This window comes from Bos taurus, chromosome 18, assembly GCF_002263795.3.
Source record: "Bos taurus isolate L1 Dominette 01449 registration number 42190680 breed Hereford chromosome 18, ARS-UCD2.0, whole genome shotgun sequence".
Taxonomy (NCBI): domain Eukaryota; kingdom Metazoa; phylum Chordata; class Mammalia; order Artiodactyla; family Bovidae; genus Bos; species Bos taurus.
In genome coordinates, this window is record NC_037345.1 from 53380629 (window position 1) to 53394451 (window position 13823).

Here is a 13823-nt window from a genome sequence, read left to right on the forward strand (position 1 = left end):
CCAGCACATATTAAATTAAAAACAAGCAAAGTGAAGGCAATGTTTACTGTATGTTCCCTTTTCACAAAAGAAAGGAAAAATATATGTATTTGTTAAAAACATCAAAAACGAATGGAAGGAAAAACCAAAAAGTAGGAAAGGGAGCAAATAGGAAAAAAAAGGATGGGTCTCAAAGAATTATCATCATGAAAAGATGACAGTGACAGTCTGCTGCCTCACAGAGGAAGGTATACGATTCAACTGAGTTTTGTCAAGTTTGTGTGTGTGTGTACACAGAATGACCTGAGGCAAGAAACAGCTGGGGCTCAGCTGTCTCTTCTGTAAAGCAGGGATGGCAACAGTGGTGATCTCCCAGAACTATTCTGAGGATTAGATGAGTTAACAGACATAGTAAACATAAGTATAGCTATTTCACGTGCGGGGAAAGAGATCTGAAGGCTATTGCATAAACTGTTAATAATTTGAGGAGGTGAAAAAGATGCATCTTTTGAAAGAATCATAATATACCGTACATAGCAGTTTATACTCAACAGGTATCTGCTGAATGAATGAATGTCCAACAGCCTCCTTCCTAGCCTCCCTGCTGCCTGTCACCCCCATATCTTGCTTAGAGTCAAAGCCAAGTAAGTCCTCACCAAGGCCGGGCAGACCTTACATGATCCGGCTCTGCTGTCTCTGATCTTTCTCTTGGCTCTTTCTGCTCCAGTCACTCTGGCCTCCTCGTCCTCGCACCAACATACCCCTTCCTCTAAGCCTCTGTGCTTCTCTTCCTGCTACCTGGATTACCGCTCCCTTCAGATACTGCCACAGCTCTCTTCCTCCTCATCTCCTTCAGGTCTCAACTCAGATATCCCAGCAGCGAGGTCTTCTCTGACCATCTGATTTCAAATTTCCATTTACTCTCCCTCACCATCTGTGTCGCTTTGTTTTTCTCCATGGCGTGGATCATTATAAACACACTACATAGTTATAAGCTCCACGAGGGAAGAGGTGTGTGTGTTCACTTTATCCCCAGCATGGAACAGCGCTTGGCACCAAGTGAAGAAGGAGAAGAAGTGAAGTCACTCAGTCGTGTCCAACTCTTTGCAACCCCATGGACCAGGTTCCTCCATCCATGGGATTTTCCAGGCAAGAATACTGGAGTGGGTTGCCATTTCCTTCTTCAGAGATCTTCCCGACCCAGGGATTGAACCCAGGTCTCCAGCATTGTAGGCAGACACTTTACCGTCTGAGCCACCAGGGAAGTCATCTAGTAAGTATTCAGTAAAAATCTGCTGAGTGTGACTTCCCTGGTGGTCCACAGTTAAGACTCTGAACTTCCAATGCAGAGGACACAGGTTTGATCCCTGGTAGGAAAATAAGATCGTACATGCCACGCAGTGTGACCAAAAGATTAAAAAAAAAAATCTTTTGAGTAAATGTCAAAGGGCTTCAACCATCACTGGGCTTAGTATCCCTCAGTATGCCCTTTGGCTCTGGGAATGCTTGAAAAATAACAGCTAAATATTTATTGAACATTTAGTATGTCCTGGGCACAATTCTCACACAGTAACTTATTTAAACCTCACAACACCCTGTAGCCCATCAAGCGCCTCTGTCCAGGGGATTTCCCAGGCAAGAATCCTAGAGTGGGTTGCCATTTCCTCATCCAGGGGATCTTCCCAACCCAGGGATTAAAGCCGAGTTTCTTGCACTGCAGGCAGACTCTTTGCCACCGAGCCCCAACAGAAGCCCCAGTTCTCATGTTACAGATGTGGATGTTTGAAGTCCAAGGATGTAAAACCACTTGATCAAAGGCTCACAACGATTAAGATGCAGACCCAGCAGCCTGACTGCAGAACCTAGCCTTCTCAGTCCCACGCGGGACTGCCTCTCTAAAAAGAACTGCTTCCCCTGCCCCCCAGCTCTGTTCATGCAAATTAAAGGTCATGGCCACCCAACAATTCAGTATACTGCTGTTTCCCAGAACACAATGAACGCTTTCATGATGAACTTTTCTTCTCTTTTCATGATGAGAATACACTGAGTCACCCAAACTTTTTACTTGGTGTCCTTCCTCTTCCACATTTTTTTTTTAAAATGTATATCCGTATGTCCTTTGGGCTTCCGTTGTGGCTCAGCTGGTAAAGAGTCCACCTGCAACGCGGGAGACCTGGGTTCGATCCCTGGGTTAGGAAGATCCCCTGGAGAAGGGAAAGGCTACCCACTCCAGTATTCTGGTCTGGAGAATTCCATGGACTGTCGCAAAGAGTCGGACACAACTAAGCGACTTTCACTTTCAAGTATTTCCTTTACTTTTGTCAAAAGGAAGCATACGATAAACAGTTTTCCATTCTGCTTTTCCCTTATATATGCTGCAGTCCATTCTTTGTCTCTGGTTCCTTTTTTACCCCCTTTCCTCATTCCTTTTTACAATTCCATGATATTTTATTTTCTGAAGGCTATCTGGTTTTTTCCTGCCAGTCTCCCTACTAAAGAACATCTGGGGGTGTCTTGCAGTCTTTTGCTATCACCAATAATCATCGTTTCCCCTTCCGTCTCGCTGTGCTCCTTATAGAGTCCTGCCGCCCCACTCCCACCTGGAGTACGACGACTTCCCTTACATTCACAGAGTGGCCCCCTGAGAATCTTTCATTGATTCAACGAACCTTAACTGGAGTTTTCAGCGCGATTCCGCAGTGCTGGGAACACAGCGGAGACCGACACACACCCAGTCCCTACCCACCATGTGGCTCATGGCCACAGACAGGACTAACAAGCCACACAAATAAAGGTTCAATAACAAGTGAGACCCCCCCCCCCCCCGCCCAGTGGCATGAAGGAAAGGAACAGCGACCTATGAGATCCTCCAACAGGCGGATTTCGGGACGGAGGGCGGGAAAAGAGGGCTTCGCAGAGGAAGTGACGTTGGTGCCAAGATCCGAAAGATGAATGGGAGTCAGCCAGGCGGAATGAGTAAAAGGATGTTGCAGACAGAGGGGACGGCATGTGCAAAAAGCCTGAGGCGGGAAAGCGTATGGCGAGTTTGAGGAAATCGAAAGGCCAGTGCAGCTGCGCGAAAAGAGGGACAGCAAATTGGCAGAGCTGAGGCCGGGGAGCGCGGACGCGCCTCGGCGGCCACGTTGGAAGTTTGCCCTGAGGGTACTGAGGAGCCAAGGAAGGGTCCAAAAGCTGGGAAGAAAGTGGGGTCCCGAGCGTCACTGCTCCCTTCTCCTCTCAGTGTCCTCACTGGCCCCGACAGCGCCCCTACCCTTTCAGAGTCCTTCCTCCCTTCGTCCCTGACTCCCACGCTGCTCGCCCCCCGCTCACCGCGGCTCCGGCTTCCGTCCCCCTCGCGCCCCCTCAGCAGCGCCTCTTCACAGACGCCGCCGCCATCTTCCGCTCGCCGCCGTGACACTACGCAATCACTGCATTCGGCGGGTCGCTGGGAAATGGAGTCCACTCTGTACCAGCGCCTCCGCCCCTGCCGCGCGAGCGGCCTTCCGCCCTCTCCTTCTGCGAAGCCCGGGCAGCCCTTCATTTCCGTCTTTCGGGCGCCATGCTCTTGGGAAATGTAGTCCTGTGACAGGGGGGCGGGACGGAAGGGGGGCTGGAGGCTTCTGGGAAATGGAGTTCACGAAGACTCTGGTTCCCTGGACGGCTGATGTTAGATTGAACAGAGTCGGATAGGCGAAGCTCCTAGGTCTTGCAGGTTATCTCCAGTCTCAGCGGGATATGAGCAGAGGCCCCGATCCCCTCCACCTTTTGTCCTGGCCATTTACACAATCTGGAGCACTTCCAGTTATCAGACGCTCAGTCTTCCAGTCCGTCCAAAGGGAAATGTGGTTTCGAGGGTCTCCTACCGGTCCTTATAGTAATAGTAACACAACGGGACCTCTGGAGACCACTCGGCTCTGAGCCCCCTTTCCACTCCAACAAGTCTTGCTGGCTGTTCGCCTGCTCCAGTTGAGATGATGAAAACCCTAAGTAGAAGGGACCTAGAGTTCTGCCCTCGAGGCTTTTAGAATGAGCAATTGTTTCCCAGTTATAGCTCCCTCACTCTTCAGCCGTCCCCAGCTCTCTCGTCCCCGGGCTGCGGATCCCGGCGCCTGAGGTCTCTCTCCTCGCAATCCCGCAGGGGGCGCCCCAATCCGGGCGCACCGCCCTCGGGGAGGCGGGAGGGGAGCCTAGGGCGGGCGAGGGCGGGGGTGTCCCGGCTATAAAGCGTGGCCGCCTCCCGCGGCGCCCGGGACGACTGGGACCCTGGGCGATCGGACGGACGGGCGCGGGTCGGAACTCGGGCAGTGCCGGCCGAGAGATCCGAAACTCTCGGTTCTCCCCGGGCCGGAGAGGGGGTGGGTGGGGGCGCAGGCCCGGGGGATGCTGGGCTCGGTGAAGATGGAGGCCCACGACCTGGCCGAGTGGAGCTACTACCCGGAGGCGGGCGAGGTGTGTCCTCGGGGATGGCGGAGCGGGAATTGGCGGGGGAGGCGGGGGCGGGCAGGAATCAGGGTGCGGGGTTAAATGGGGGTAAGGACCTGGGTGTGGACTCAAACGGTGGCCCCAAATAGACCTGGGAGCGGGGAAACTGGACACACGGAGACCAGGTGTAAGGAGTCAGAGACGGGGGACAATGCATGGGAGCGCGGTTTAGGCAGACTTGTCGGAGTGAGGGCTTAAATGGGAGTAAGGAAGATTCTGCCAAGGGTCAAGTCATAGCTCATACGTGAGGGCTGAGTGTCAGGGACTCAAAGTAAAAGGAATTAAAATGAATAAACCAAAGATAGGAATCAGAGCTGAGGGATTAGGCAACGGAGTTCAAAATTAGGGGGAAATATAGTGAATGAGAGATGGGAGAGGGAGGTCACCATTAAGAGAAGTCTGAGCTGAGAGCTCAGGGTTAGAATTTAGTGTTAAAGATGGGGGTCTGGGGTAGATGTAAGAATTGGGGTTCTGGGATAAGGATTGGGGTTGAGTTCTATTTTAAAGTTAGAAATAGGGGTAGGTGCTCAAGGATAAGAGATGAAGGTGGTCAGAGATGAAGCTTGGTTTGGGGAGTGTGAAATAACAGGTGATTTAAGAGCTGGGGCTCAGATAGATAAGGAGCCAGATGCAGTCAGAGTCGGGATCCTGAGAGCAGGGGGTAGGGGCAACAGCATTGGCAGCAGAGGGGGTCAGTCTCCACCTAGCAGGTCCCTACTATTGACCCTCACCCCTCCCAGCTGAACTTCACGGGTCTAAGTGTTATTAGAGAAACCCTCAGCAGGGATTCTCCTTGCTGGAGTCTGGAGAGTTTCAGATTTCGCCCACCCCCGACCCACCCCACCTTCCACTGATCACAAACTGCTAATGTACTCACCAGTCCCATCTCGGACAGGACAAGACTTCCCTGGAATAGGGGGCAGAGAACAATAATTCGCTTGCCCTAGCTGATGGAGAGTCCTCCCCCAGGTCTAACTTGCATTCCTCTTGCTGCAAGGACTCCGTCTTAGCCTGCTTGCTCTCTAGTCAACATTATGAAGTGGAGGCGGGACAGGGTCCTAGCCAGAAGGTTATGGGGATCTGGATACTTGGGTTTCTAACCTGTATGGGGACTGTGGGCCTGAGGTGGGATGTGGGACTGCAAGGATTAAGTTCTCCAAAGACACTAAGATCTGGGGTTTTCATGGGCCCCAGCGTGCCTGAGTTCTGGGTCTGGGGTTTGAGCTGTAGGGTGGGACTCCTGGATACCCAGGCCTGCGAGGCTTGGCAAGGTGCCCAGGAGGGGCCAGTCCTGGGGCTGTGGAGGTGTGATGTGCACGTGGGGTGGGGCAGGGAAGGGGTTGGGAGTGTTGAGAGGTGGAGGCAATGTCGGTTCTAGGGTGGGGAAGGCAGAGACCAGGTTGGTGGTGGAGGCTCCCAGGTGGTAGGAGAATCTCAGCTGAACGAACGCCTTGCTTAGTTCAGATCCTGGGGGTGTGCTCTAAGGATACCAACTACAAATCAGTGTTTTGGAGGTATATCTTAAAAAGTAAATTGTGGGGCTCTAGGCGGAAGGAGTCATTATTTGGGGCACAGCCTGAAGCTTAGGGGACAAGGTGTGTGGAAATTGTCTCTGAAATTGAGGGACAGTCTAGAGATAGTCAGCATTTGGGGGCATATTTTGGAAGAGATGACATGTAGGGGGCTGGAAATGGACGTACTGTGTGAGGGTCTCCTCAACCTTCCCATCAACAAAACCACCTCCTCCACCTGGGTCAGAACAATGAGAGGAGAAACTTCTGCACTCACTCAGCAACTGAGCACTGGGGGGAACCCCACACTGCTTCTTGCCCACCGCACCCTTCTGCTGGGGTGATGGCACCCCCCTCCACCAGGCTGACTCTTTGTCTGGAGGGAAATTGGAAAGTTATAGTCCTCAGGCATCACCCCCAGACCCCCAGTTCTCACAAATCAGCTGGTCCAACTGCTCCCCCTCCCCCCATTTTCTAGATGGAGAACCTAAAGCCTCTCGGAGTGTAGGGGCCACCTGAGGTCCTAGGCTGGGACCAGGATCAGAAACTAGCTTCTGGCTTCACACCGCCTCCCTGCGCTCCCTGTCACACCCTCCTCCAGAGACAATAAGGAAATGAAAGGGGAGAAATTCCAGCCTCCTGGGGTGGGGGTGCAGGTCCCCTCAGGGCTTCCCCCCCAGTCTCAGCCCCGCCCTCGCAGGGGAGATCCGGTTCAGACCCGGACACTGGGGGTTCATCCCAGCCCCGAGGCGTGTGAAAGCTGACGGTGGATTAGGGCAGCTGGAGGCTTGAGGTCAGACCTCAAGGAGGACTTCCGTGTGGGTGGGGAGCCAGAAAAGAAGGGCTCTGGGGTCCCAGTCTGTCTTCCTCTGTGATACAAGAGTCTGACTGAGCTGGAGAAGCGTCAGGGGTCATAGAGGGATTCAGGAACTCTCTGTGGATCCCCCTGAGTTCCAACACCTCCCCTCTCTCTGAAGGACCCTCTTCCCTTACTTTTGGGGACGGACCAGAGCCAGCCAACCACAGGGGAGACCAGTGCATGGGGGAGGGGAATAGCTGTGGCTCCAATTTCAATGTGAGACTTCTAGAGAGATGGTGGTGCCCAGGGAAGGGGCAGAGAGATGCAAAGATGTACTGAAGGAGGAAGAAAGAGAGGGGTGGGTGGGAAAGGAGAGGGGTAATCAGAGACAGAGTTCCAAGGACTGGAGAAAGAGGTGTGAGAGAGATGGGCAGGGGCAGAGGAAGAGAGAGATGGGAGCTGTGAGTGTCTTTTTGTGCGAAAAGAAAGGCAGGGAGGGAGAGAAAGAGATGGAGGAGAGAGAGGAAGATAAAGGGAGAGAGTGTGGGGGCAGGGGGAGAGAGAGGAGGGAGGGAAGAGAGGGAAGGAGTGTAGAGGTACCGAGACAGGGAAGGAGATGAACAGACACATATAATGCCAACAGGGACAGTCAAAGAGACATAAGAAGAAAGAGCTAAAAAAAAAAAAAAGAAAGAGCTACTTGGATAGACACGTGAAAAAAGACAAGGGAGAGTTTCTCTACTGGAATGCAGACCTGGGGTTGGTTACCACCTCTCTGGCTCCTTGAGTGATCCTGGCAGTTCCTTCTTCTCTCTGGGCCTTGGTCTGTGCAGACACTTAAGTGACAGGGTGGGTGAGATGGGACACACTGACTCAGTGGTGGTTCCCATCAGAGCTAGAGCAGCACCCCCAGTGCCATGAGACCCACCCCACCCCCCGGGACAGGAAGCAGGACAGACAGATGGAATATTGCCAGAGAATGAATGGAAGGCTGGATGAAATGCTCACAGAATGAGAAGTCCCCATCCACCAAGCTTTGTACTTTCCTTACTTATCTTGTTCACTTCCTGCTAGACTGACAGCTCCCTGAGAGCAGGCGTTTCCGAGTCTTGGTCACTGCTTTTATAGCTGGATCCAGAACACCCGTGTGGAGCCAGACTGCCTGGATTCAGGATCCCAGTTCTCCTCCTTCCTTGCTGTGCGACTCCTGGACAATCTCTCTGGGGCCTCAGCTTGCTCAGCTGAAAAATGGGTGTCATGATAGCACTTCCCCCATAGTGTGGTCACAAGGATGAGAGCAGAACTTTCCTGGGAAGTGCCTGGAGTAGTGCCTGGCACACAGTAGGTGGTCAGTTGAATATTTGAGAGATGAGATAGTTACTTACAAAGACATAGCAACGTCTACCTTATTTCACTGAGCTAAGATGCGCATTTTCCCCCCATTTGAACCTTTCTGAAAATGGAATGGGTTTTACAGTCAGTGGTGTCTGGAGATTATAACTGACAATGTTTTTTTCCATTCTTATTGACACTTAAAATACTACTGAAGCTTAGATTTGATGACATTTAATAAACAGATGATGTATATTAGGTGGAAATATGTGATTTCTGATTTTCAGGTGCTTTGACTTATAAAGCTATAATTTTATAACCTAAAAGATGGATAGAAAGTACACACGTAGATTCCATTATTAGATAAATCAGCAGTTATCAATTTTTTTTCTTTTTGGTCTCAGGACCTCGTCACACTCTTAAAATTATTGAGGACCCCAAACAGTTTTTATTGATCAGGGTTATATTGGTTGTTACCACATTCAAAGTGAAAACTGAGACATTTTAAAAATAGGCATTCATTCATTTACAAATAGCAACAATGTGTTAGTGTAAGCAGTGTGTATTTTTATTAAAATAACTGTATTTCAGAACACTGAAGGAGAGGAGGGGCACAGTGACATTTTTGCCTGTCTCTTTAGTGTCTGGTTCAATAGAAGCCAGCTCGATTTTCCTAGCTGCTCCTACCTTTGGTCTGTTGCAATATTCCATGTCATGTGGACGCTGGAAAACTCCACTGTACGCTCGTGAGAGTAACCAAGTGAAAAAGGTTAGTCATATCTTAGCATTATATGAAAATGGTTTGACCTCGCTGGTCCCCCCAAAAGAGTCTCAGACAACTCCCCAGGGTGTCCTGGACCACACTTTGAGAACCACTTAAAGCCTGTGCACTCCAGGACATGAGATGTGGGAGATGGGGAGAGGGGTGCGTGAAGAGGGGGCAGAGAGAGACTTGAAGAGACAGCCATTTACAGAGGCAGGTAAACATGGAAGAGCAAGAGGCACAGATAGAGGGACCCAGAATGGGTCCAGCCACGCTTTACTTACTAACAGAGTAGAGACTCACCACCTGCCATCTCTCCTTCTCTCCCTGTAGGTCTATTCTCCAGTGACCCCAGTACCCACCATGGCCCCCCTCAACTCCTACATGACCCTGAACCCGCTGAGCTCTCCCTACCCCCCAGGGGGGCTGCCTGCCTCTCCGCTGCCCACTGGACCCCTGGCGCCCCCAGCCCCCACAGCGCCCCTGGGGCCCACCTTCCCAGGGCTGGGTGCCAGCACTGGTGGAGGCAGCAGCTCAGGGTACGGGGGCCCGGGCCCGGGGCTGGTCCACGGGAAGGAGATGCCGAAAGGGTACCGGCGGCCCCTGGCCCACGCCAAGCCGCCCTACTCCTACATCTCGCTCATCACCATGGCCATCCAGCAGGCGCCGGGCAAGATGCTTACCCTGAGCGAGATCTACCAGTGGATCATGGACCTCTTCCCGTACTATCGCGAGAACCAGCAGCGCTGGCAGAACTCCATCCGCCACTCGCTGTCTTTCAACGACTGCTTCGTCAAGGTGGCGCGCTCCCCGGACAAGCCGGGCAAGGGTTCCTACTGGGCTCTGCACCCCAGCTCAGGTAACATGTTTGAGAACGGCTGCTACCTACGCCGCCAGAAGCGCTTCAAGCTGGAGGAGAAGGTGAAGAAAGGGGGCGGCGGGAGCTCGGCCTCCAGGAACAGTGCGGGGTCGGCCTCCACGGCCACCGCCCCTGCCGCCACTGTGGCCTCCACGCCGCAGCCGCAGCCCCCGCCCCCTGAGCCGGAGGCCCAGGGTGGGGACGAGGTGGGGGCTCTGGACTGTGGCTCACCCGCTGCTCCCTCCACACCCTACTTCACTGGCCTGGAGCTCCCAGGGGAGCTAAAGCTGGATGCGCCCTACAACTTCAATCACCCTTTCTCCATCAACAACCTGATGTCGGAACAGTCGCCAGCACCCCCCAAACTGGACGTGGGATTTGGGGGCTACGGGGCAGAGGGTGGGGAGCCTGGGGTCTACTACCAGGGCCTCTATTCCCGCTCTCTGCTTAACGCATCCTAGCAGGGGTGGGGTGGGAGCGTGCTGGGTGGGATATGGCTGTACCTCATATCATCGGGCTCTTGGGGCCTGACCTTCCCCGGAGACACCTTGCTCACCCAGTCTGTCAACATCTTGGTTGGTCTACTGCTCACCGTGGTGACTGCCATCACTGTGGGCATCGTGTTGATCCACTGAGTACTATGATAGCTGCCACTGACATCATGGTGGGCCCACTGAGTACTGTGAAGACTGCCATACTGATTGATGTGATGAGGTTGACCTGTTGGGTCTTCAGATGGCCACCCTCTGGGATGACTTCTTGGTTGGCCCCTTGGGTGCTGTGATGCCCAGCCTCTTGGCTGAGCCTCTGGATGTGATGGTGGCACCATTTTGGTTATGTCTTTGGCCCATTGGTGCTACGATGGCCACCATATTGACGGTCTGCCATCACCCGTGTACCGCTGTGCAACATAATGGCCACCACAGCCCCGGTGTTGGCCATGTCATCCCTGTCTCTGGTGTGAGCTGAGTGAGGGGTAGAGATGAGGATACTCCTTGTTTGTTGTTGTTGTTGTTGTTTTTTCCTGGAGCCCATTCTCCCTCTGATCCAGGAGAAACCAGAAAGGACTGGTTAGGGTGTGGTGGATTTCTACTAAAGTCTGGTTCTTGCCGGGGAAGGGGGATACTGGCTGTGTTTGACCATTAAAGGCACCATTTCTGCCTCTTATTGAATGTATCTTTTCCTTAGCCAGTGGGCCCTTCGAGGCTGAAACAACTGAATTGCTGTGTCCTGTCCCCTCTCCTTCCTGCCCCCAAGAGCCGTTTGCCTCTGGGGGAAGGGCTGGGGGAGGCATCGACCTGACCTTTGGCTCTTTGCTGTCCCTGACCCCAAGGACAGTTTGCTCACAGATAGCAGCCCCCGCAGCCATGGGGCCGGGGCAGCAGGCGGAGGTGGCTCTGAAGTGACCAAGGCCATCTCCCCACCCCCACTCTCTCGACACATGCCTCTAGCACTGAGGTTTAGAGAGCCCTGGGACCGCTCAATTTTTGGTTAAGCTGGAGGGGAGGAGGAGGAGGAGGAGGAGGAGGGACAAACGAGGTGCCAACTGAAGGAGACTGTGTGTGTGTGTGTGTGTGTGTGTGTGTGTGTGTGTGTGTGCACGCGCGTGCGCACGTTTGTGCGCCTGTGCCTCTGTGGATCATAGGATATCGCTACAGCCATTGAGGTCCCCGTGGTCTGCTGTGGGTGTTATCTATGGCTTGTATCCCTTAATTGTGTTAGTTTCTATGTCCATCCTCTGTGTGCTTACTGTAGATGTCTCAGGATACCAGACTGCTGTGCGTCTGTCTTGTTTTTTTTGTGTGTGGTTCTCTGACACACCTATCCCTGGGACCCTCTGGGTCTCACACTGTTGGATGTGTGTGTCTGTACGTCCCTTTGTCTACTTGCCTGCTGCCTCAAAGAGTCTGCCTGTGCCTACATCAGTGGTGTGGGTCATTGTGTGTTTCATGTGTATTTCTGTGAGTCAGCATCTGTCTGTATGTCTTCTAAAAAGTTATGTCTCTGTAACTTATGCCTGGCTTTGCTACCTCCCTGTCACTGCTGTGGCTGTGTGTGAGTGTATATTGGCTGGCTCTAGTGTGTCTCTGTCTCTTTCACATGCAGGTGTGGGGAAAAGGAGCTGACTCTTCCTTTGGGCGCTAGGGGCCTCTGGGGGCCTCTGGGTTTGGGGTCTAGGGGCTTCTATTCGTCCAGGTCTCTGCCTAGGCTCTGAGTCTGGTATCTGTGGCTCCAATGTCCCTGAGGGCATGGCTCTCTGAGAAACATAGGTGTGTTTTTCACGGCCCTTATTTCACAGGGTGGAAACTGAGGCCCAGAATGGGAAAGGCCGGGGCCGAGGTCATGCCGCCAGGCTGGCTGGAGCAGGTGTTTTTTCCTTAGTTTGTATTTGCCTTTCATGGCTGTTGGCTCTATAGCCACTCATTCATTTAGTCAGTCCATTCAAAGACCAAAAGCTGTTTCTTTACGTGTGTGTGTGTGTGTGTATGAGAAAGTGACAGACAGACGGAGGACAGAAGGGAGAGGGATGTTTCTCCCACTTCCTGTGTGTCCATCTGTCTGTCCCCTAGTGTCATCTGTGTCCCTACTTGTCTCTGTGTCTTAATCTCTGTCCTTTGGTTTGTGGGCAGCTCGCACATCCTCTGTGCATCTGTCTCTCGAATGTTCTGCCTTGCTCTCTCTCTCTCTCATCCTCTCCATTCCTCTGAGTCTGTCCCTCCCTCCCTCTCTGAATGCTCCCTCCTTCCCTGGGGGCTCTAAGTCTTCCCCTCTTGGGGTCTGCCTCCCCCCACTCCCTTGGTTCTCCGGCCTCTCTCCTCCTCCTTTGGCCTCCCTCTCCCGGCTCCCTGAGTTTCCGCCTCTACCTGCCACCTCGCGGGCCAGGCCCTCTATTTCTGTCACCGTGCCCGCCCCACCGGCTGCGTGTCACCCCCCGCCCCCTGCCGCGCTGGCTCCCCGTCAGCCGTCCCACCAGCCTCGCTGTCCTGGGCAGGCTGGGGAATTCCTCCCGGTTCCTGGAAAAAACAACTGGTGCCGAGAGAAAGGCCCTCAGTCTCCCCGGGTGCCCGCCCCCCTCCCTCGGGCCTGGGGGTCTCTCCCGGAGTCGGCCGGCCCGAGGCAGGAAGCCCTGCGGTTTCTGGCTTCTCCCAGGCGGCCTCCGGATCTGGCCCCCGCCCCCCGGCCAACAGCCCAAATATTATTCCGCAGGAGGAGTCGGTGGCGGCCGGAGGAGGCCCAGGCTGAAAGAGGCTTTCAGGGCGGCCAGGCCTGGGGCTTCCTGTCCCCAGGCTCAGGCCTCAGGCCGCCCCAGTGGGGACCTCAGGTGGCCGGAGGGGCGGGTGTTGTTGTAGGGTCCTGGGGGGGAGGGTGGGGCCATCCGTCAGGGTGTCTGGTGGCCACTGGCTCGGCCGGCGTGGGCAGGTGTGACCCCCACCCCAGGGACAGCCGGCGGGCGGCCAGCATGGAAAAGTACCACGGTCACACATGGGACGCACGGACAGACATGAAGACGCTGGGGGTCAGGGACGGAGGGACAGCACGGGGACGCGGAGAAGCCTGGGCTGGGACAGACGGACCTGGGCACAGCTTGTGGCTTTGGGTGACGTGGTCCAAGGGAGGAGCCCGTGGGTGGGGAAACAGAGGGCAAGGCAGGGTCCCTGCTGTGAGCAGAGAGCCACCTGCCTCAGAAAATGTGAGACGATGATGGCGAAGAAGAGAAACGAAGAAGAAGATAACAACAGTTACTCAGGCGCACCACGTGTCTGGCATCGTGGAAGCACCTGACAGTTAGTGGAGCCAGTCCTTCCCACCACCCATTTTATTACTGGGAAAACTGAGGCATGAAGAAGTAACTTGTCCAAGGTCACACAGGTGGTGAGTGGGGAGCTAGAACTTGAACCCGGGCCCAGAGCTGGGGCCCTAAATCAGGGCGCTGTTCTAGAGGGGTAAGAGCAGCACAGCGGGGCCCTGGGGTCCCAAGCCCTCCCCCATGCTCAGCCCCGCTCACACCCCGCAACCAGAGGCCGAGGGGGCACCCCAGAAGCCAGCAGTCCGGGAGTCGATGTCAGCGTGTACCTTGGTGTCAGCGTGTCACTGTCA

At 54.0% G+C, this 13823-nt stretch overlaps 2 protein-coding genes across 4 annotated transcripts in view; one reads left to right on the forward strand and one right to left on the reverse strand.

The window, feature by feature from the left end:
• Positions 1-3398, reverse strand: part of SYMPK (symplekin scaffold protein) — a 33252-nt gene extending 29854 nt beyond the window's left edge. For both annotated transcript variants that reach the window (NM_001434957.1, NM_001206913.2), the window contains 1 exon segment: positions 3310-3398. The gene's annotated coding sequence lies outside the window, so the exon portion shown is untranslated.
• Positions 3399-4351: 953 nt separating this feature from the next.
• Positions 4352-10892, forward strand: FOXA3 (forkhead box A3). 2 transcript variants are annotated; one of them, NM_001033119.2, is made up of 2 exons: positions 4352-4428; positions 9200-10892. In NM_001033119.2, exons 1-2 carry the CDS (start codon positions 4360-4362, stop codon positions 10184-10186), a joined length of 1056 nt encoding a protein of 351 aa, NP_001028291.1. In that variant the 5' UTR covers positions 4352-4359; the 3' UTR covers positions 10187-10892. The 2 variants fall into 2 exon arrangements, with proteins under 2 accessions (NP_001028291.1, XP_015313631.1); XM_015458145.3 differs by lacking the exon at positions 4352-4428 and adding an exon at positions 5798-8872.
• Positions 10893-13823: the final 2931 nt, after the last annotated feature.

What these genes read in the sequence shown, in the direction of transcription:
- FOXA3 (NM_001033119.2), top strand. Translation starts at nt 4,360, where the DNA reads ATGCTGGGCTCGGTGAAGATGGAGGCCCACGACCTGGCCGAGTGGAGC. An exon ending in ACTACCCGGAGGCGGGCGAG is followed by an intron (nt 4,429 to 9,199) that starts GTGTGTCCTCGG and finishes CTCTCCCTGTAG; the next exon opens with GTCTATTCTCCAGTGACCCC.